At 39.8% G+C, this 23199-nt stretch overlaps 1 protein-coding gene across 3 annotated transcripts in view; it reads left to right on the top strand.

Moving 5' to 3' along the window:
* The first annotated feature begins 87 nt into the window (after positions 1-87).
* The window catches only part of ACSL3 (acyl-CoA synthetase long-chain family member 3), a 31537-nt gene continuing 8425 nt past the window's right edge, over positions 88-23199 (top strand). For 2 of the 3 annotated variants that reach the window (XM_006763396.2, XM_015563665.1), the window contains exons 1-11: positions 88-505; positions 8322-8499; positions 11699-11808; positions 12652-12790; positions 14903-15053; positions 15264-15387; positions 15624-15695; positions 16880-17019; positions 19013-19185; positions 20835-20909; positions 22390-22581. In XM_006763396.2, the coding sequence (XP_006763459.1) occupies positions 128-505; positions 8322-8499; positions 11699-11808; positions 12652-12790; positions 14903-15053; positions 15264-15387; positions 15624-15695; positions 16880-17019; positions 19013-19185; positions 20835-20909; positions 22390-22581 (1732 nt within the window). In that variant the 5' untranslated portion in view covers positions 88-127. Of the gene's footprint in view, positions 506-7233; positions 7294-8321; positions 8500-11698; positions 11809-12651; positions 12791-14902; positions 15054-15263; positions 15388-15623; positions 15696-16879; positions 17020-19012; positions 19186-20834; positions 20910-22389; positions 22582-23199 lie in introns of all 3 variants that reach the window. The other variant, XM_015563666.1, reaches the window with a different exon arrangement.

Consider the following 23199-nt stretch of genomic DNA (forward strand, 5'->3'; position numbering starts at 1 on the left):
TTGTGTGTTATTGCCTATTAATATGAAGAATTTTTCTTTAAAGTTATTTAAAATGATTTTGAACTAATTTCTTTCTCTTCCTTCTAGATTCTTACGGAAATCTGTTACTTCTACATTTTGAGCACTTATGAATAACCACGTATCTTCAAAACCATCAACCATGAAGCTAAAACAGACTATCCACCCCATTGTTTTATATTTAATACATTTTATCATATCACTTTATACTATTTTAACATACATTCCATATTATTTTTTATCTGAGTCAAGACAAGAAAAATCAAACCAAATTAAAGCAAAGCCTGTAAATTCAAAACCTGAGTCTGCATACAGATCTGTTAACAGTGTGGATGGCTTGGCCTCAGTATTATACCCTGGCTGTGATACACTAGATAAAGTTTTTATGTATGCAAAAAACAAATTTAAGGACAAAAGGCTCTTGGGAACACGTGAAGTTTTAAATGAGGAAGATGAAATACAACCAAATGGAAAAATTTTTAAAAAGGTAAGATGATCTTTCGTTGCTTTTGAATTTTCTCTGCATAAGATGAACTTTTAGAAGTGGTGGCAAGGGACAAGACTGGCCTACTTCTATCGGATTTGCTGACATGGCAGGAGAAACAGAGTAGGAAGGGGGCTAGACTGTGTTCTAACCTCTTTGTAGTCGCCAGCACCGATTTATCTTGAATTTTCACTAAGACATTAAAAACTCTTGCTGGTGTGGGGCACTTCTGCACCTGCATGTCCACCAAGGTTTGGGATAGAATGTCTACGGCAGTTTTGGGTATGAAACCCTAAAATCCTGGCAGTTCCAGAAGCACCTGTGTGTGCTTGAGATTGCTCTAGGTTTTAGGGTGGTACCTGCTGTCTGTGGCACCTGATTTGAACGCAGCTTCCATTGGACACTTAACATGTCTTGTCCTTGGGTTGTGGCAGTTGCATGGATTTTAAGAATTTCTTTTCACAAGTAGAGAAGAACCTGCTATTATTGATTTGAAGCAGGGGATACGACATAGTGGTTAAGAATCTGGATTCTAGATCCAGAGTACAGGTTTAAATCTCAGCTTTTTCACTTACTAGCTATATGACTTTGGAAAACTCATTTAGCAAATTTGCCTCAGTTTCTTTATTTGCAATATGGAGATAATGATCATGGCTGGTATTTATCAGCATTTCTTTGAGCAAGGCTGTTGTAAGAGCTTTACATATATCAACCTAAGTAAAACTTATAATAGCTCTATGAGTTAGTGTTATCAGACTATTTATTTATTTATTTTTAATATATTTTATTGATTTTTTACAGAGAGGAAGGGAGAGAGAGAGTTAGAAATATCGATGAGAGAGAAACATCGACCAGCTGCCTCCTGCACGTCCCCCACTGGGGAAGTGCCCACAACCCAGGTACATGCCCTCGACCGGAATCGAACCCGGGACCTTTCAGTCCGCAGGCTGACGCTCTATCCACTGAACCAAACCGGTTTCGGCGTGTTATCAGACTTTAGATGACAACAGGGAGGCATGGATAGGTTGAGTAACCTACCCAAGGACATTACAGCTAGCAAGGGGTGAAGCCCAGAACTGGAACCCAGGCTGTCTTGCTTTATTTGCGATTCATCAAACTTTTCCAGAAGTCTTTAAATAAACTCTGGTACAGAAATCCTATTATATTTCCTTGTTTGAAATTAGGCTCATTAGAAAGTGAATTAATTTTTAGATTTTGTAGGTAATAGATGAGGCAGATATTTTCTGTTAGCCTTCCTCAATGGGAACGGGTGCTGTGCCAAGGCTACTTTCTGTTGGTCTGAGTGGCAGCTGTGGGCAGGTCTGCAGACTGGACAGTGGGTGTTTCCACTGTACGTTAAACAAGCTAGTCTTTTCTCTCCCTCTTCGTCTCCTATATGCACCCATTGTATTGCAGCAGGAACAGTGAAAAGGGGACGACCATATACAGCTGATGTAAGAGTGGAGTTGTGTAGGCCATGTGGCTTCTACTCAGAGCACTTGCCAGCCGGGAGTGCAGATGTATTTTTTGATGAAGTGTGCCTTCATTTCATAGTTTCCATATTTGAAGACAATCTTTAATTAGGAGAAGAGAGCTAATGAGGTAGCAATATCTAAATGTTTCCTCTCCGTTTTGAGGGGCTGAGCTTTGGGAATTAGCCCTAGAGTGTTTGAATTAATCTGATATGTTTGAAGCAAAGATATTCCACCTTTATTTCCAACTAATGATCTGAAGCTTTGTTTCCATCTTATCCTAAAAGTATTTGAGCTACAAGGAGGGAGGTAAGTGGAAGAAAACAGACAGTGTGATGATTCTGCTCTAACTATGCCCACAATAAGGCGGGCATCAGTGTCACCAAGACAGGCCTTTTTGTAGGGGGCACAAGTAGAAAGACAGAAGCAAAGAAGCAGAGGCTTGGCAAGCTCTTTCAGGACTGTTAGCTTACATTTTAAATGTCATATGGTTTTATGAGGCTGTCACAGAGCTAAGCACCTGGAATGTGTCAGCATCTCCTGATTGCAGCCTCCCCAGCACCAAGTGCATTGTTCCAGCATATTTTGAAATGAAGAACTGTGAAACTGTTGGTCTGCAGAGCATCTCTAAAGTACATGTACCTGAAATAGAACAAAGTTGCAAATAATAGAAAAGAGCACAAGGCTGTTCAGACATGGTGATCTAATCACCACCAACACTACATTATTTTCTTATATTTTATACACATTAAAGAGAAGAAAACAAGCAATTATATAATTAGAGTGCTTACAGAGAGATTTCACTATGACATTCCCTCTATATTATCCAAAAAGATAACAGAAGTCCTTAGTTTTGTTCTTGGGGTTGACTTTGCTTTCTCTTCCTCGTCCTCAATGCCAACTTCTGTCTCATTTCTTGCTGCAGTCACATTTTTTACCCTGTTTACATAGTGCATGATACTCATTTTCTGAGTTATAGGACATTAACATTGTAATTAATCTATGCAGTGGTTCATCTCTTGGTCAGGGTTTGTGGTTTGGTTATTACATTACTCTCCCTGACCAGAACTCTTTGTTCATCTTTCCATACTTGTTCCCCTCTGTCAGCCCCTTTGTTGAAGGTACTTTCTGGACCAAATGGCTCAAGGGAAAAAAAGCAGGAGTCTGGTTTCCCCCCTGCTCACAGCCTTCCCCCCTCTTTAAAACTGGCCTTGTACTTTCTTCAGGAACATATGAGATTAGATATTTGATAATGCTAATAATGAGGCTCTCTTATCTCAAAAGAAAACAAAAATAAATTATTCGAATCCCTATACTAGTCCACTCACACAGCAGCTGAGGCAGTCTTCTATGAGCAGCTCACCTTCCCTCTACCCAGGCACATCCCAGCTCCCTTCTCTAGTGCAGGCAAAACAGTGTGATTTAGTACTTGGGTCCTGGGATGAGGTTGCCTGGGTCAGATTCTCATCCTGACCCTAATAGCTGTGTGATTTTGAGGAAGTTAATATTTTCTCTGTGCCTCAGTCCTCTCATATGTAAAATAGTGATAATAATAGTAGCTATGTCTAGAGTTAGTGTGAGAGTTGAGTAAGCTAATTCTTGCAGTACACTTAGCACCTAGCAAACGTTAGTAAAAATTGGCTGCCTTCCTCATTATCATCACCATGATGATTACCAACCATCCAGATTGTTTGAATATTTGCACTTTCTCTGCCTCCCTCCCCATAATCCTATATAATAAAATGGTAATATGCAAATTGACCCTAACAGCAGAACGACTGGGAATGACTGGTCACTATGACACACACTGACCACCAGGGGGAAGATGCTCAATGCAGGAGCTGTCAGTGTGCTCCCACAGGGGGAGTTCTGCTCAGCCACAAGGCAGGCTGATGGCTGCCAGCACAGCGGTGGTGGTGAGAGCCTCTCCTGCCTCCTCAGCAGCGCTAAGGATGTCTGACTGCAGCTTAGGCCTGCTCCCCGCTGGCAAGTGGACATCCCCCAAAGGCTCCTGGGCTGCCAGAGGAATGTCTGACTGCCAGCTTAGGCCCAATCCCCCGGGGAGTGGGCCTAAGCCAGCAGGTGGACATCCCCCGAGGGGTCCCAGACTGCGAGAGGGCACAGGCTGGGCTTAGGGACCCCCTGAGTGCACAAATTTTTGTGCACCAGGCCTCTAGTCTGTATATATAAAAGGCTAATATGCTAAGTGCCCCTCTGACTGCCCAACCGGTTGCTATGGCACACACTGGCCACCAGGGGGCAGATGCTCAATGCAGGAGCTGCTGTGATGTGCACTGGCCATTTGCAAAGAAATGGCACCGCAGACCTGGTGCCAACAAAGCAACACTCGGCTTCCCCCAAGTGGGACACACAGGCCCTGCCACCAACCCAGAGCGACAGCCCACCAAATCGCAGCCAACGTTGCCGAGACCCCATGGTGCAAAATGCTACCCATAGCCCAGCCTGGCCCAGAAACGGTGGCTGTGGGTGGCAGGTAATGTCATCACGTAGCAACACCTGGCTTCCTGTCCCTACCGACTAGCCTCCTTGCAATTTCTTCAGCCCAGGAACACGACTTGCTTTATAGCCAGGTACAAACATTTTACACTTTAACCAAATGTTGGTGAAGCATTTTCCTGTACCTCATCCCATTTGATCCTCACAGAAGCCCTGGAGTAGGTAGACAGGAGACTCGGTAGAATCCTATTTTTATTAGCCAGAAATGGAGATTTAGAAAGTTTAGAAACTGGACCCGACTGAAAAGAAGTAAGAAATGGTGGACCTTGAAAATGATTTTAGGTTTTGTCACTGCACAGAATATAATCAAGCACTGATGCAGTTAAATATTTTACCCTTTGTTCTCCCCACATGATCTACAATAATAATCTGCTTCGTGTTGTTACTTTTATTGATTTTTTACAGAGAGGAAGGGGGAGGGTTAGAGAGTTAGAAGCATCGATGAGAGAGAAACATCAATCAGCTGCCTCCTGCACACTCCCCACTGGGGATGTGCCCGCAACCAAGGTACATGCCCTTGACTGGAATCGAACCTGGGACCCTTGAGTCTGCAGGCTGATGCTCTATCTGCTGAGCCAAACCGGTTAGGGCTAATTAATTTCCTTTTAATGTGCATAAGTTTGTGCACCAGGCCTCTAGTTTGTTTATAATGATCTTTGCTTGCAGAGAGAAAGGTTAAATGAAGCCAGCTGTACTTTGCTAAGGAGGCAGGAAAGTACATAATTTTGAAATATTTCTTTTCTAAATGGTTATAGTAAAAAAAATGTCCTGGTGCTTATAGGGGTTAGGCTCTCAGTGACCCGGAATTTGATCTTAATAGACTGTCTCATTCTTCAAGTTCCTGAATGGTTATTTATGTGCTTTTATAGAATGTTCTGTATGTTATCTTTATTTATTTTTATTGTTTTCTTTGAGATAAGGGAGCCTCATTATTAGCATTATCAAACATCTAATCTCATATGTTCCTGAACAAAGTAAATTAAGTTCTTGTGTTCCAGGCAGTGCTAGTGTGAATGATAACATTGATATTTACACGTGTATATCATATCTGTCATGGAATAAAAATCCAGCCAATTAAATGTGAGGGAGGAAAGTTACTATAAGGATAATCTTAATCCTCCCCTTAAGTTTACTGAGAAGAGGGACAGACCGAGGGAGTGCATGCTCCTTGAATTCTGTGCCCCAGGCGCCTTGCTTTATCCTAGTTCTTGCCCTGGCCCATCCAGTTTGAAGAACAGAAAGAACAAAGTTGTATTTACAGGAAGGGAGTCAGGGAGGAGGGCTGGAAATGAGCACAGGGAAACCTGCACTGCTAGGTCCCTTAGGGCCTTTAGGCCAGGTAAGACTTTTGGACTACATTCCTACCAGACAGGGAAAACACTGTGGAGTATTAAACAGAGCAGTAAGCTAGTTTATATAGTAAAAAACAACACAACACGTTACTGTAGCGAGAATGGGTCGTAGAAGAATAAGAATGGAAGCAGATTGCCTAGTTGGCATTCATTAGTTCAGGGGGAGAGATGGACTAGGGGTGATCAGGAATGGACATAGAAATTTGGGAAGCTCTTCGAAACACAGTCCTTGTTAGTTTGGCTTTTGTCAGGGACATTTCAGCCACTGTAACACCTGAGGGACTGCTGCGAAGAGTGTGGGTACAGATGGGTGAAGGTTATTGAACTTGGTGGTAGGTAGTTACGGGAGTTTCTGTTTAATTTCTAATTTTCGGTGAAGTATCATCACCTGGAAGTGGAGAAGGGTAGCAGAGGGTGAAAAAATGAAGATGCTAGGGAAGTGGGATTGGGTTTCTAGGTGGTGAGATCTATGATTCTGGATTAGCAGTTGTCAGAAGTATAGGCAGGGAATACATAAATGTAATCTCAGGCTGGGCTCACCATAGGTACAAAATTAGGGTTAGAAACTTCCAGCACAAATCAGATAAAATTATGGGGTCCTCTAAATGTAACATTTATGGGAAAGATGACTACTAGAAGATTCAGTGTTTTAAAGAATTAAATGAAAGTCAGATTTTGATTATGTTGCGTTAAACTCGTGATTTGATTTCTGTGACACAAAGTGGCACCATCATATGGTTTTACATATTTGGACTATATATATGACTAGAGGCCCGGTGCATGAATTTGTGCACCAGTGGGGTCCCTCAGCCTGGCCTGCGGGATTGGGCCAAAACCGGCTTTCTGACATCCCCTGAGGTGTCCCGGGTTGCAAGAGGGCGCAGTCCAGGCCAAGGGACCCCACCGGTGCATGATCGGGGCTAGGGAGGGACATGGGAGGTCGGTCAGCTGGGGAGGGACCGTGGGAAGGCTCCAGGGCATGTCCGACCCATCCCAATCAGCTGGACCCCAGCAGCAAGCTAACCTATCATAGTGTCTGCTCCCTGGTGATCATGGCGACTGGTCTGCTGGTCGACTCTTTGCCCCCGGTGGTCAGTGCATGTCATAGCGAGCAGTTGAGCGGCCTTAGCATATCATTAGCATATTACGCTTTGATTGGTTGAATGGATGACTGATGACCAGACACTTAGCATATTAGGCTTTTATCCTATAGGATGCCTTTTCGGAATACATATATTCTCTGACACTTAAAAGCTAGACATTTAGATTCTTGAATCTAAGAAGTAGCTAGGAGGTAGCTCATGCTTATCTTTAGAGTGTAAAATTCTTAATTGCAATCCAGTTCCTGCATGTTTTGGCCCAATTCTCATCTGTCTTCTCACCCCCACAGAGCTCCTTTTGAAGTTTTGGAGCTCCCCATGCTGAACATTTTGTGGGGGTGAAGAGCAAGGTGAGAGTTTGGGACCACTAATGTTAAATAAATATTTTAAATGCAGTCATGTTGTCCATCAAAATAAGTATTTCTTAAGTTCATTATGGAATAGGACACTAGAGGGCAGCATTTATCCTTTTTCAATTTTTATCTTCATCTTATTTCTGAAAATCTCTTAAATGTATGCATTTTTGAAAATAAATATGGTTTGATGGTTTTAAGGTGTGTGTCATATATTGATGACAAAGCCATATTTGGGAACTATATATTTTTGCAGTGAAAGGAGCTTTTACATCAGTTTGTATGTAGTTGGGGATTTATAGTCTGATCTAACTTAAAGATAAAAATATGTTAACCAGCTTTAAAAGGAGATTGTTATTAATGTAGACTCAATGTTATCTGAACTACTGGAAAGCACAGATGAAATATTGAATGGCGGTGCCAGTGAGTATTCTGGTCCCAACCTGGTCACAGAAAGAGACACTTGTTCACTTCGCTTATCCAGTGTCAGATACAGCCATTCAAATTGAACTGTCACAAACATTTTCTTAGCCTGGGTCTGGCCAGTTTTCTTTTTGTGTATTGTATTTTACCATCTGATAGCGAATCCAAGAATTCATAACTAAAGAAAAAATAAAATTTTGGTGTTAGTAGTACTTGATACTAGGCTAAATTTTCAATTATTAGCCAAATCCTTTAAGTAAATGAAATCTATAAGTGAATTATCAGTATATGACCCTTGAGCCAGAAACGTGACCTTTAAAATCCTGTCAAACCCTGAATATTTTTGAAAACAAAAAACACCTCCCCCCAAAATACAGTTAAAAATTTAGCATAAAATTTGAATTGTCATAGAAGATATCACAAAATAGCTAGTCCTTAAAACAGATTTTTCACTTGAAATCCATTTTCTTTTTGTTAAAAAATAGCTTAATTACATGCAAACATAACTTTCAGTCAGAATTTGGAATACATCCTGGCTTTCTAGAAATTAATATTTTGGTTATATTGAAAGCTATTTGTATGTTTTTCATTTGTTTTACCAGGTTATTCTTGGACACTATAATTGGCTCTCCTATGAAGATGTCTACGTTAGAGCTTTGAATTTTGGAAATGGCTTACAGGTGTTGGGTCAGAAACCAAAGACCAACATTGCTATCTTCTGTGAAACCAGGGCCGAATGGATGATTGCTGCACAGGCGTGCTTTATGTATAACTTTCAGCGTACGTGGGTTTTCTTTTTCTTGTCTTCTGGAAGAGTGGACCTACATTATTGTGGGAGAGATGATACTGACTTTTATTATAAACTAGAGGCCCAGTGCACAAAAATTTGTGTACTCGGGGGGATGGGAGGGGAGGGAAGGTGTCCCTCAGCCCGGCCTGTGCCCTCTCACAGTCTGGGACTCCTCAGGAGATAACGACCTGCTGGCTTTGGCCTACTTCCGGGTGGCAGAGGGCAGGCCCAATCCCTAGGTGCAGCCCCTGGTCGGGCTCAGAGCAGGGCTGATTGGAGTTGGGGTGCCACCCCGTCATGCACAGAGCAGGCTGGATCGGGAGGTTGCGATGCACCCTCAGTCACGCTCAGGGCAGGGCCAATTGGGGGGGTGGGGCACCGCCCCGTCACACTCAAGGCAGGGTCGATGGGGAGGGTGCGGTGCCACCCGCTGTCACGCACAGAGCAGGGCCCATCGGGGGTTGGGGCTCCGTACCCGGTCATGCACAGAGCAGGCTGGAGCGGGAGGTTGCGATGCACCCTCAGTCACGCTCAGGGCAGGGCCAATTGGGGGGGTGGGGCACCGCCACCGTCACACTCAAGGCAGGGTCGATGGGGAGGGTGCGGTGCCACCCGCTGTCACGCACAGAGCAGGGCCCATCGGGGGTTGGGGCTCCGTACCCGGTCATGCACAGAGCAGGCTGGAGCGGGAGGTTGCGATGCACCCTCAGTCACGCTCAGGGCAGGGCCAATTGGGGGGTTGGGGCACCGCCCCCTGTCACACACAGAGCCGCAGGGTGATCAGGGGGTTGGGGTGCCTTCCTCTGTCACGAATAGAGCAGCGTGGATAGGGAGGTTGTGGCCTCACCCCCTGTCACACAGCCGCAGGGCGATCAGGGGGTTTGGGCGCTGCCCCCTGTCACGCTGATCCCAGTGCCGGGAGGCTTTTCGGCTCTGCTGATCCTGGTGCTGGAAGGCCTCGTGGCTCTGCTGATCCCAGTGCTGGGAGGCATATTGCCCTTTTACTATATAGGATAGAGGCCTGGTGCATGGGTGGGTGCCGGCTGGTTTGCCCTGAAGGGTGTCCTGGATCAGGGTGGGGGTCCCCACTGGGGTGCCTGGTCAGTCTGGGTGAGGGGCTGAGGGCTGTTTTCAGGCTGGTGGGTGACTGAAGCTCCCAACTGCTCCTTTTTTTCTTTTCTTTTTTTTTTTTTTTTAATTCTGGGCCAGCTTTAGCTCTGAGGCTTGGCTCCAGCTCTGAGGCCTTTGCTGCTGAAAGCAGGGATCTGGTTTGTTTGGGTTCTATAAATGAAACACTGTTTGAACTCCAGCTCTGAGATCCTGGCTGGCTGAAAGCAGGTTTCTGTGGTTTTGTTTAGCTTCTATATTTATAACAATGTTTCAAACTGCAAGCTCAGAGGCTGGCAGCAGCAGGTGGGGAACGTTGGAGTCGTCTGTCACTGAAGCAAGCAAGCCTCATGTTCGCTTCAAGCTGCCTGGCTGCTGGCCGCCATCTTGGCTGGCAGTTAATTTGCATATCGCCCTGATTAGCCAATGGGAAGGGTAGCTTCCCATTGGTACGGCTAATTACCATGTTTCTCTTTTATTAGATAGGATATCTCTCTTTTTTTAATATATTTTATTGATTTCTTAAAGAGAGGAAGGGAGAGAGACAGAGAGTTAGAAACATCGATGAGAGAGAAACATCGATCAGCTGCCTCCTGCACATCTCCCACTGGGGATGTGCCCGCAACCCAGGTACATGCCCTTGACCGGAATCGAACCTGGGACCCTTCAGTCCACAAGCCTACGCTTTATCCACTGAGCCAAACTGGTTTCAGCAGTATATCTCTTATGAGTAAAATTCTGATGTTATTTTTGACCTTGCATTCAGTCAGTGGAGAACTTGTTATTAAAATTACTGATCTATTTTTGGAAAAGGAGCTAGTTGTGGAACAATTGGTGCAGTCACTATAGTAAGGGGACTTGAATCTACTAATAGGGAACTATCTGGGTATAAGGAGCCATACCTATACACTACTATAATCTCTCAGGATTTCCCCTTTGAAGGTGGCATCATTTTGTTAGGCCACTTCTATCAGAGGTAGCAGTTGCCCTTTAAAACACTTCCAATACTCAAATCCAGGTGCTAGACTAAATGATAGAGAATTTTTATATTGTATCTATTTGAGTGGTATTCATGATGCCTCAGTCTGTGAGGTAGTCCTGGAAGCTTAGTTGAGAGTTATTGGTGCCAAAATGTGATGTTAAGTATGGACGTTGTCTTATCCTGTAGATCAGGATTGGGGAATGTCTGGCCTGCGGGCCATATCAGGCCTGAAAAATCATTGGGTCTGGTCCTGCCAAGGTATTAGGGGTAGTTAATTAAATGTTTGACCAAATATAGCAGACTAATTTTTAAGTTGATAATTTTGTATGGCCCCGAGAATGATGTTAAAACTATCCAAATGGCCCTTGGCAGGAAAAAGGTTCCCCACCCCTGTTCTAGATGAAACAGAAAAGGTACTTTTACCAGATTTCTTGCTGTAAATGCCTTTGCTGTTTTTTTTTTCCTTTTAAATTGTTACACTTTTTTATTTCCACAGGTTTAGGTTTATAAAGTGTTTCTTTTGAGAAGCATAACCATTTCTTAAAGTCACTTTAAGTCTATTGAATTAAACAGAAAGCAAGTAAAAATCTACCATATTACTTAATTTCAGCATTTTTAAGAATGTTTTTCTTTAGGTTTTTCTCGGATAGGCAGTACTGACACTTGTTCATGCTATTACTGTAACATGTAATACCCTAAATCTGACAATGTGTTATCTTAATTGGTATATGTTTTTTTTTCATATTTTGGTATCAAGTAGTTAACAACTGAGATTTGACATTTTAGAAGTCAGATATCATTACTTCTAACATGACAGTCCCATAGTAACATCTGTAGGTGAAACAAAATAAAAGTAAATATTTTTAAATTTTAAAATATTGGAAACCTTGGGGGAAGTTAGGATAGAGTGAGTAGGCATAATGCTAATTAGCGTATTAAAAAATTTAGGAAAACAGTACATTTAGATCATAAACTATGGATATAATGATGGAGGGTTCAGTATGCTCCCTTAAGATTCATGTCCACTTTCAAAGGCTTTACCTACATTTATTATACCCTTGAAATGTTCAAGTATTGACTTGCCCTTATTTTCCCTATAGTTGTTACGTTGTATGCGACGCTAGGAGGTCCAGCAATTGTTCATGGACTAAATGAAACAGAGGTGACCAACATCATTACTAGTAAAGAACTCTTGCAAACAAAGTTGAAGGTGAGGACTGGAGTTGTTTTAATAACTGCCCGATACTTTTGAATTTTCAGTGTCATGAGCTCTATTGTTGATGCTTAGTTCTTTTATGATCTTTAAAATCCTTATTACCTTTATAAACTTACAGGAATATCATTTTATTCCTTTAGTAAAGAAAAAGTGGATTTCATATATATATATAACTAGTGCAAGAGAGTTAAAAAATTATTAATATTCCCATATCTAAGGTGGAGTTTATAAACGTTTTCTTTATTGTACTCATCTATTTTCTAGTCTATTTTAAATAAAATTTTAGTTTTGAAGGGTTATTTTTAAACTAATAATTTTATTTCTGAAGCATTGATTCATTATGAGTTTTGAGAATTTTTTAAAGGGGAAAGAGACTTTATGAAACTACAGGAAAAATTGGCTTTGTTAATTTGTAGATAACTCCCTATTAAAAAATAATTTCTGATTTAAAAAAAATACACAAGTTTATAAATGAGTGCCATTCCTCCCCCTTCCTCTGCATCTATTAGCCTCTTATTACATAAGGGGATTGGCTCCCTGCAGTTGAGACAGCTTATGCTTACCAGTACATGCCCGTTTTGTGAGGAAGTAACTGTTGATCAGGGTTTTACCAAAGAGCAGAGATACCAGTAAATGTGGTGCTAAAAAATAGTAATTTAAATTTTAGACCAATATTTCTTCATCTGAAAAAGGGGCATTCATACCACCCCCCTTTATTTTGAGGCAAGAAGGTAATAATTCATTGAATATGGTAAACTGCTTTTCTTGTGACCTGGACCATTTGCTAAGCTATTTCATGAAGACTAATGAACATGGTGAATGCTTGTGTGTTTCCAGGATATAGTTTCTTTAGCCCCACGCCTGCGGCACATCATTACTGTCGATGGTAAGCCACCTACCTGGTCCGAGTTCCCCAAGGGCGTCATCGTGCACACCATGGCCGCAGTGCAGGCTCTGGGAGCCAAGGCGAGCACGGGTATGTCACAGCTCCCTCTCCCTTTTGTGCGCTCTGCAGGGACCATGCTTTCCAGAATAATTTCTAGACCATCTCTCTCGGAGTAAGATCACTCTGTGTATACTTTCATCTACCCTTTCAAGAAAGGTAAAAGGAAAAATACAAGCAGTAATCTACAAACGTTCTATAAATAGTATTTATTTGAATTTAGTTTTAAAAATGTTTTACTTTATACAGTTTTTCCATTTCCTTTTTCTGGTAATTTTAGATGGTTTAAAGTTAATTTTATAAATAATGGCATTAAATTTGTCCTCTGTGGAATAATTATTTGTGAGTATTAAAAGATAGCTAAACCCAGATCCCTCCTTTTACTCTCTATTCTAATGGTACCTCTTCCAGAGGGGACATCTTTTTAACCTAGCACACCTAAGCACGGTGACTCCGGGATTTCCTTCTCTCAAACAGGTGTCAGAAAATGTCATCAAGCATATTGGTGTTTAAGGATATCATAGAAAGATGCTTAGATGCTTGGGTGTATTTCCTTTCTAGTTGGACACTTAGTGACTAATTCAGTGTAAGCAATGGCTGAACTCTGGAATGGGGTTATGCTGACATTAATTTTGGGCAGATTGAATTTTAGGTGCTGGTGGGGCGTTCAGATGGCACTGTCTAGTGAGCAGTGTCTGTACAAGTCTCATACTCTGCAGTGAAGTTTGGAGTTTTGAGATTTAGAATCCAGAAGCAGTGTGCTTCTTTGTTTTCTTCTTCTACCAGGGGTAGAGAGCCTTCCAATTCACTTCGAGGGGCACAGCTCTAGCCCCCAAAGGGGATGACATTGCTTGCTGCCAGCACCTCCTGTTTAAACTGCTGCTACGACAGACAGTTTAGGTGCCTGGCAGTTAGCTTTTAATTAGCTGTGGAGTAGGTGAGGTCACCCATGGAGAGTGGTGCATTCAGATGCCACCCAGGATTGGTCAGAAAGGAAGGGAGACATCGTGTCTCAGTGAGGCAGGAGTCAGCAGGACAAGGTGCACAGGACGAGCCAGATGACACAGGGAGGGCAAGGGGACCATTGACTTAGCAGATGTCACCTCAGAGAGCAAGTTCCAAGAAGTGGGATGAAGGCGTGGATGTAGATTAGGGAGTGAGGACTTGAATGAGAACAATTGTCGAAAAATGTCTGCAAGCAGGAGAGGAGGGGCTCACTTGAGAACATGTTGAAAACTTTCCCCCTGCTTACTTAGGAAGTCCACATTTAGGGTAGTTCCTGGATTAATTCAGACAGATCATCAGTGCCACCCATGGCCCACTTCTCTTTTTCTAGCCTGTCTCCTCTGTAGGATGTTGGCTGCTGTCCTTAGGCTTGTCAAATGGAGGACATTGTCCTTAATCCAGGATTCCGAGTGTAGCCAAGTTAACTTACCACTGCGAAGCAGAGAACGTTTTTAGCAAATGTCTAGGTACCCTTGTCCATCACCCCAATTTTTAGTTGCATATCTGGACTAGCCTTTTATCTTCCTGCCTCCTTCCTTGCCTTTCTTAAGTTAGGTAGCCACACAGCAGCCAAAGTGATCCTTGTCCAGGATGATGGACATTGTTTTCTCCCAGAGTGAAATCCTAAATCCTAGCATAGCCTTGAAGGCTCTACATGATGTGGGCCCGACTGCTGCTTCCCCTTCCTTCCTGCCTCTTTTCTCTTGCTCGCTCCTCCCTACCACACTTCCTACTGCTCTGTACTTACGCCGAGCACATTCGTACCTTAGGGCCTTTGTACCTGCTTATTTTCTCCTTAAAGAAATCTCCCAGTCTCAGGAATTTCCTGGCTGTCTCACTTTCTTCAGGCCTAGAATATCCATTCCAGAAAGGCCTCTCCTGACTTTTTCATCTAAGTAGCTTTACTTGTCTTGCTTTATTTTTCTCCATAGCTTTTATTATATGATAGATTTATATGTTAGTCTGTCCCAACAGACTGTATGTTCCTTATGTGCTGGGACTTGATCTATTTTCTTGATTACAATGTGTTACAATGAATAATTGTTGAATTGAGTTAATAAACACATTGTTATGAAAAGAATCGGGGCTTTGGCTAGATTTCTTAGAAGTGTATTGTGTATGTGTTTTTCTCCAATACAGAAAGCAAACCTCAGAGCACACCGGCACCCTCAGATATTGCAGTAATCATGTACACAAGCGGGTCCACAGGACTTCCCAAGGGAGTCATGATCTCCCACAGCAACATCATTGCTGGCATCACGGGGATGGCGGAAAGGATTCCACGCCTGGGGTATGTCTTAGCGAGTAAATGCGGGGGAGGCCAGTGTTTATGTCTGGTATAGTACGCCTCCCTGGCTCTCCTCTCACACAACACCACACATGGAGTCAAACTGATGCTCTGAAGGCCTTCCCATGTGCCTTCTCAAGCTTGCTCCTACTGGAGTCACTTTTGGAGAGAGTGCACCTGACCATTTCTTCTCACATCTCCCTTTTCTTTCAGAGAGGAAGATGTTTACATTGGCTATTTGCCTCTGGCCCACGTGTTGGAATTGAGTGCGGAGCTTGTCTGTCTTTCTCACGGATGCCGCATTGGTTACTCTTCACCACAGACGTTAGCAGATCAGGTAAATTAAGTGTCTATGACTTGAGATACAAACAAATCATAGTCATTTTTAATGCATTTTCTCTCACAGTTTGACATTATATTGTGAAGATGACAGTTCCTTTTAAAATAAGCACTTGCTTTTTAGATTATAAGTAAGTTAAAATGATGAATTTATAAAATATTTTTTAAATCTAAGAATCTCATTGAATTTTAAAATAAGAATCACTACATATAGATCACTTTTTCTCTCTATAGTCTTCAAAAATAAAAAAAGGAAGCAAAGGGGATACGTCCATGTTGAAGCCAACACTGATGGCAGCTGTTCCGGTAAGAACTGACCACTAATTAGTATTGGATTCTCAAGAAGAGTCACCTGCTACAGACATACATGCTAGTGGGAAAGATACTGTGGTTGAGGTGGACATGTAGGGTTTATCCTCATTGATTTTCTGTATTACTTGAAGCTCTATAGATTTAGTCCGTCTTTATTATATCATCAGTGCCTTTCTCTAAATAGTTTCTTGTTCAAATTCTTTTCATGAGATTTGTTTGCTATTAGTAGAAACTTGAATGTCAGCAGGAGATAGGAGAGAAGGGTTAAGATTACCTCCTTCTACGCAAGTAGTGTAATTACCTCCTGAATCCTCAGGAAAGTCTGGCCAAGACACCAAAAAAAGTGACTGAGAAGTTGGTGCCACTTTGAATGGGAGGGGCATGAGAGTAAGGTTAATGGAACTGAGACACAATGATTTCTCTCCTTACGTAAGTCTTAATGTGGCTTTCTGATTTTGTTTGAAAGTGTTGGAAATTATGATCAAATATCTGAGCACTCATGTCTAAGTACAATTACATAGTTATTCCAAAATCAAACATAAATGGCAGTTTTGGAATTTCTATAGGTATATTGTTTTCTTCGTACTATCTTGCTTTAAATTTTCAGTTCATGTAAAAATTCAATATAATTTGAAATTATAGAGGAAACTCTATGTGAAGTCATTAAAGTATATTTCATAGTAGTAATAGACCTAGCAAGCAAAATATAGTGCAGACAAGGAAAAATTCCTGGGTGCAGCATTGAAAGACAAAACCAACCAAAATAACCCAAGGTCCTCTTTAGAGCAAAAAATGTGCTACTCTATAACTAAAACCATTTCATATAGTTGTTTATTAATGAGTTCAGTTTTTATTTCAGAATAAATAAGATGAAAAAAAGCAATATAAAAAATCAATAATGATTTATTACTGCCCAAATGCTTTTCTCTCTCTTTTTTTACTTCTAATGAATGAACATCTACTTATATGTTTGCTATTAAAAATTATTTTCACAGAAACCTCATTTTAAAACTAATTTTGGCTGTATCTTAAAAATGTATTCCTGATGGGAATACATTTAAAATGTCTTTTAAAATGTCTCAATATTGATAGAACTATTAATTTGATGTGAAGATTTTAATATGTGTAAGGCAGATGATAACATCATTAACTGTATTAACTAATTTTTATATGTCTAGGAAATCATGGATCGAATCTACAAAAATGTCATGAATAAAGTAAATGAAATGAGTAGTTTTCAACGTAATCTGTTTATTCTGGCCTATAATTATAAAATGGAACAGATTTCCAAAGGGCGAAGTACTCCCCTGTGTGACAGGTAAGGAAAGGTTCTCCCTCTGGATAATTGAGTTGCTTTGTTCAGATCAATAGCCCTGTTAATTGAAGTAGTGGTAAGAAATAAATTTTATTTATTTATTTAATAAAATTATTGAAATGTTTTTATAAACCAATGTTTTTTTAAAATATATTTTATTGATCTTTTACAGAGAGGAAGGGAGAGGACTAGAGAGTTAGAAACATCAATCAGCTGCCTCCTGTACATCCCCTACTGGGGATGTGCCTGCAACCAAGTTACATGCCTCTGACCGGAATCGAACCTGGGACCCTTCAGTCCACAGGCTGACACTCTATCCACTGAGCCAAACCAGTTAGGGCAAAATAAATTTGTTTTAAAAAGTAAAAGGGATACCCAGTTGATGTGGCTCAGTGGTTGCGCATTGACCTATGAACTAGGAGGGTCATGGTTCGATTCCTGGTCTGGCCACATGCCTGGGTTGCGGGCTCAATCTCAAGCGTGAAGCATGCAGGAGACAGCCGTTCAGTGATATTCTCTCTCATCATTGATATTTCTTCTCTCTTTCTCCCTTTCCCTTCCTCTCCTAAATCAATAAAAACATATTTAAAAAAATAAGAGGGACTCTTTAAAAATTCCATCTTGCATACAAATATGAGCAATTAAAAGATTGCCATTTTATTTGATAAAAATTTCCATTTACTCGATTTAATAATGTGCTTATATTTTATATGGACACTTATGTGATTTGAATTATTTTAATTGTTTCTCTTTGCTTTTAAATTTATTTTAATATGAATATAAAATGGCAATAAAATGTGATTAAATTTTTGTGCTTAAAGTGTTAAATGACCAGTTTTACCACAGGTCTACTAATTTTTTGTTTTTGTAGTGTTCATAGAGTAAGATTTAATTATACAATATTGTAGAATTTAGAAATGAAAGTATTATTTTCTAAATTATTCAGATTATTTTTTATGGGAATACTAGAGGCCTGGTGCACGAAATTTGTACACAGGTAGGGTCCCTAGGTCTGGTCAGCAATTAGGACCTCCCTTCCCTGGCTGCTGGCTGCCAGCCAGGGCCTCCCTTTGTTCCACCCCGCCCCCTTGTGGTCAGCGCATGTCATAGTGAGCGATCAAACTCCCAGTCTCCTGGTCAAATTCCCAAGGGGACATTTTGCATATTAGCCTTTTATATCTATCGATCTATCTATCTGTCTATCTATCTATCTATCTATCTATAGATATAGATATCTATATATAAATATAGATATGGGTTAATATGGTTTTCAAATGTTTTACTTTATTTTTCATGTCTTTTAGTTATCTCTTTAGTGAGATATATAACCTACTTTGTAAAGCCTGTTAATATTATTAAATGATTGCCACTTGGTCTTTGCCTTTTTCAAAGTTACTTAAAAAAAACAAACCCTTCTTTTGATCAAGGTTGTAAGTAATCTTTTATTAGTGTAGTTTCAGAAATGTTTCAATTAAATATTTGAATTATTTTCTTTTTTTAATTTACCAGATATTTTTAAACAATAAACTTATTGGAACTTGAATTAGTGAAATGTTTTTTAAAGTTAGATTGTTGTATATAAATATGTAGACATCTCTAATGAAGTAAGCAAAAGCAAAAAAATAATTTGCTTTTAATACTAAATTTTAAAAAGATACAATAGGATTATTCAGTATTAATATAATGTGTAGTCTAGAATAATATAAAACAAATTGCTCTGTCCATTAGCAAGGGTCTTCCATTATTATATAAAATTAAACCTGACAGTTTTGAATTCAAATATTACTTGAAAAAATTTTAAGAAAAGATCATATCTTCTTTATTTAGTTGAACTTTTAAAAATTAAGATTTAAGTAGTGGATTAAGAGAATCTCTTGAATTGGGTGTGTGGTCGTGGATAAGGCACTTACTATCAAAATTGGGAGATAAGTCTGAATGATTTGGGACATTCCATTCAGCTTTAAAATCCTGTGATTTCTCTGATTAATTTCTCTAGGCTTATTTTCCAGAAAGTTCGGAGCTTGCTAGGTGGAAATATTCGGCTTTTGTTGTGTGGAGGCGCTCCACTTTCTGCAACCACACAGCGATTCATGAATATCTGCTTTTGCTGTTCTGTTGGCCAGGGCTATGGACTCACTGAGTCTGCTGGGGCTGGAACAATTACAGAAGGTTAGTGCTACCGCAGAGTGGAGTTTCCAGCAGGGGCTGGGTGCTCCGACTCTCATTTTTGGATATGGGTTGTTTTCTACAAATACGTTGAAGAGGGTTTACGGTATCTTTCTGGCACAGTAGTGGTAAATTCCATGTTCTGTGATTATTTACATAGGGGTTTGGAATGTATTAGGTATATCTAATAGCAATTCAGCTAGAGGAGTTTCTCATGCTAAATTATAAACTAGGGAATATTATAAACTAATTAGCATTCTAGAAAAGAAGTTTTAGTAAAACGCATTGGCTGTATTCTATACACTTATTATGTCAGTTCTTAAGTTTCGTTTATGTAGAAAATTAATGTGTTTTGTCTAGTTGTTTAGGTATGTGTATTAAGGCTCAAATTCAGAAATGTTTCAGGTCTAGAGAATATAGTTTTCATCCTTCCCATGATGACGTGGTTGAGGAGGAGATCCTCCTGTTCCCCAGGTGGTTCCCAGGTGAACCCCATAGGGCCTCATGTGTCCCTTGTGCGGGGGGAAGTTAACTTATATTAGATGTGTTTCTACTTTGTATTTTTTGGATACTGATAGATAATTGAACCTCCTCACTGCTGATTGTTTCTTATTTTGAGTACTTCTGTGTACTCTTCATGTGCCAGGTTTATCTTGCATTACTCCTGTATTTTCCTGTTTTCAATTATATTCTCTGTATTTTATATATTTTTGTTTTGTGGGAAATAAACAAGCATTCTTTTTTTTTTAATATATTTTATTGATTTTTTACAGAGAGGAAAGGAGAGAGATAGAGAGTCAGAAACATCGATGAGAGAGAAACATCGTTCAGCTGCCGCCTGCACATCTCTTGCCGGGGATGTGCCTGCAACCCAGGTACATGCCCTTGACCGGAATCGAACCTTGGACCTTTCTGTCCGCAGGCCGACGCTCTATCCACTGAGCCAAACCGGTTTCGGCAACAAGCATTCTTAAATACCTGCATATATGGTTTCTTTCCTTGAGGATCTTAATTTCTTTTTTTAAGATTCACATTGAATGTGTGTTTAATCAGTTACAGTTTGTTGTAAATAAAACTTTGTAAAGTATTAAATACTGGATTGTATTTTTTTCCAAATTCTTGAAAATTAGCCATCTTAATCTCCAGCCTGGTCTTTGAACTCTCACTGCGTGGCATAACTGATATGTGAGGGAGACTTCTGAGGTTGTCATTTTTTAAGACGGGGTGCTATAAAATCATGAACCAGGCGGCATCTTAAATGAGAGAAACAGGCCCTGATATAAAAAAATGTGGTAGGTGAGGAATCTGGGGACCTGGAGCAGGCTATGTGCCCTCTAATGGGGACTACAATCACTGATATGCTGGGAAGGTGGGCCCGTAATTCCTGGAGATTGCACCTTTACATGTAAAATGTCTTGATTTTTTTAAGTGTCAATAATCAATTTAGATTAAAAACAATGCAAAACAAAAGGAAAACTCAATGTGAGCTACCCAACCTGTGGTTCACAAGTTTGTGACCTGCTTTTAAGGATTCTTAGATTCTTAAGGGATATCTAAGCTTTGGGATAAATCATTGTTTTTGGCAATTAAAAAAAAAATGAAGCCATTTATTAACTACTTTAACCAAAGACTTTTTTTCATTTGCCTTTTAGTGTGGGACTACAATACCGGCAGAGTGGGAGCACCTTTAGTTTGCTGTGAAATCAAATTAAAGAACTGGGAGGAAGGTAATAACATATTTCAACCACAAAACATTAATGTGTATAGTATTAAACTTTAAAATTAGTATTGTGCTGCCTGGCAGCCAGTGTAGTTCAGTGTTTGAATGTCGATCTATGAGCCAGGAGGTCACGATTCAATTCTTGGTGAGGGCACATGCCTGGGTTGTGGGCTCAATTCTCAGTGTGGGGCATGCAGGAAGCAGCCAGTCAATGATTTTCATCATTGATGTTTCTATCTCTTCCTCCCCCATCCTCTCTGAAATCAATAAAAATGTATTTTAAAAAAATTAGTATTGTGCTTCATTTTCTTCCTTATTTAGAATATAAAAGTACTCATTTTTGTCCCTTATTAATAGATATATTTTATCTACAGCTATATGGATGCATTTACTTTGCTTGATTCAAAGATGATTCTGAAGAATTGTAATTTTTTATTTTGCTTATTCTTTTAGTAAATAAATACAAGTAACAATTATGGCAAAAAAACAAATGTGCTAAATAAGTATGTCAGTTAATTAGGCATAATCATAACTTTTATTTTGTAGAAGCAAATTAATAAAATTTATTAAGAAAATTTTACATATTTTTTCTTTTGTCTTTTCCATGAAGTCTTCAACCTAGAATTATCAGAAGGAAATTTTTACTATAATTTCATAAAAATCTGTTGTTATGTGCACTTAAATATTAATTACTTTTTAAAAAATCCTCACCTGAGGTTGTTTCTTAATTGATTTTTGAGAGAGAGGATGGAGGAGAGAGAGAAACATTGATTAGTTGCACCCCAACCAGGGATTGAACTCACAACCTAGGTATGTGCAACCTTTTTGGCATATGGGATGATGCTCCAACCATTTGAACCACCCGGTCAGGGCAAATACTAATTACTTTAAAATTTTTTTATTTGATCCTGTTAACATGTAAATATTATTTATGGTTTGTTTGAATGCTTTTTTTCTTTTATACAAAGTAAAGATAAAGATTCTAAGGCTGAGATATAATTTTTTAGTGAATATGTTTAATAAATTTAAACTTGGAGTAGTCTGAAATTATCTGTAAGAAAAAGTCTAAATATATAGGAATTTGATTTGATACAGAAATTTATTCTCTTATTAAATGCATGATTTAATACTTTTATTAGTATATTAGTATGATATTTAAGAATATCTACTGAATTTTTAAAGTTTACCTGTGTAGTATATGTAATTATTTTATACAATAGATGTAAGATTTTTGAGTAATTTTCTCCTCAGAATAGTAGTTTAAAAGCATAAGTGCTTATGTTTAAGCACCTGAAGTTTTGTACCTAAAACTTCAGTTTTACATTGATGAAGTTTGTTAATTCATAGTATGTGCCTTATTTCCTTTGGGAAATTCTAATTGGATTGAAATCAGGTGTCCCTGTTTAGAAACTAACAGTTTCAAATTTTCACATGATGCATATAGGGATAAAAATACCAAATTAACTCTAAATTATTCTGCTTCTTAGGTGGATACTTTAATACCGATAAACCCCATCCCAGGGGTGAAATTCTTATTGGTGGCCAGAATGTGACAATGGGATACTACAAAAATGAAGCAAAAACAAAGGCTGATTTCTTTGAAGATGAAAACGGGCAGAGGTGGCTCTGTACTGGAGACATTGGGGAGTTCGATCCTGATGGTTGTTTAAAGATTATTGGTGAGTATCTCATACTTTTTTGTGAATGTGGGTGTTTCTGAAATAGTTAACAAAAGGGATGCTGGGTATTTAGAGAAGCTGCTTAATAATGTAAGAATGTATCTTTATGAAATGTTGGTATGGCCTGTTGCATCATCCATGGAATATAAAAGTTTACAGTTAGGGGTGTGTGGAATTATAAGGTGAGACAGGTAAAGAGGTCTCAGAATCTGTTCAGCAGCAGTGGTATCTTATTACTACTTAATCCTTAAAGAGTCAGAATTGTAATAGGGAACATTGATTTCTGTGACTTCTTTAATGTCTAGAGGTTATTGGACATCTTCTCTCCTGTCGGGACATGACCTTGCCTCCTGTGAAAACACAGGAAGGCCTGACAGCTCAGTGGGGTGACAGATACCTTCCCCTGCTCTTCCCTGAGGTTCTCTTCCTCAGTCACTGGCATTTCTCGCCTGGGAGAAGATGCTTAGTCAGCTCCCCATATCTAACCCACAGCCCATTGATTGACCTTATGACATAGGCCTCAAGATCATTATATCTCTCTGTCCCTGTTATCCTGGTAGTATGTTAGGCTGCCCCTTCTGTGACCATATAAATGCTGACCCCACTGGGCCACTTCCT

The sequence above is a fragment of the Myotis davidii genome, unplaced genomic scaffold, assembly GCF_000327345.1.
Source record: "Myotis davidii unplaced genomic scaffold, ASM32734v1 scaffold575, whole genome shotgun sequence".
Taxonomy (NCBI): Eukaryota; Metazoa; Chordata; class Mammalia; order Chiroptera; family Vespertilionidae; genus Myotis; species Myotis davidii.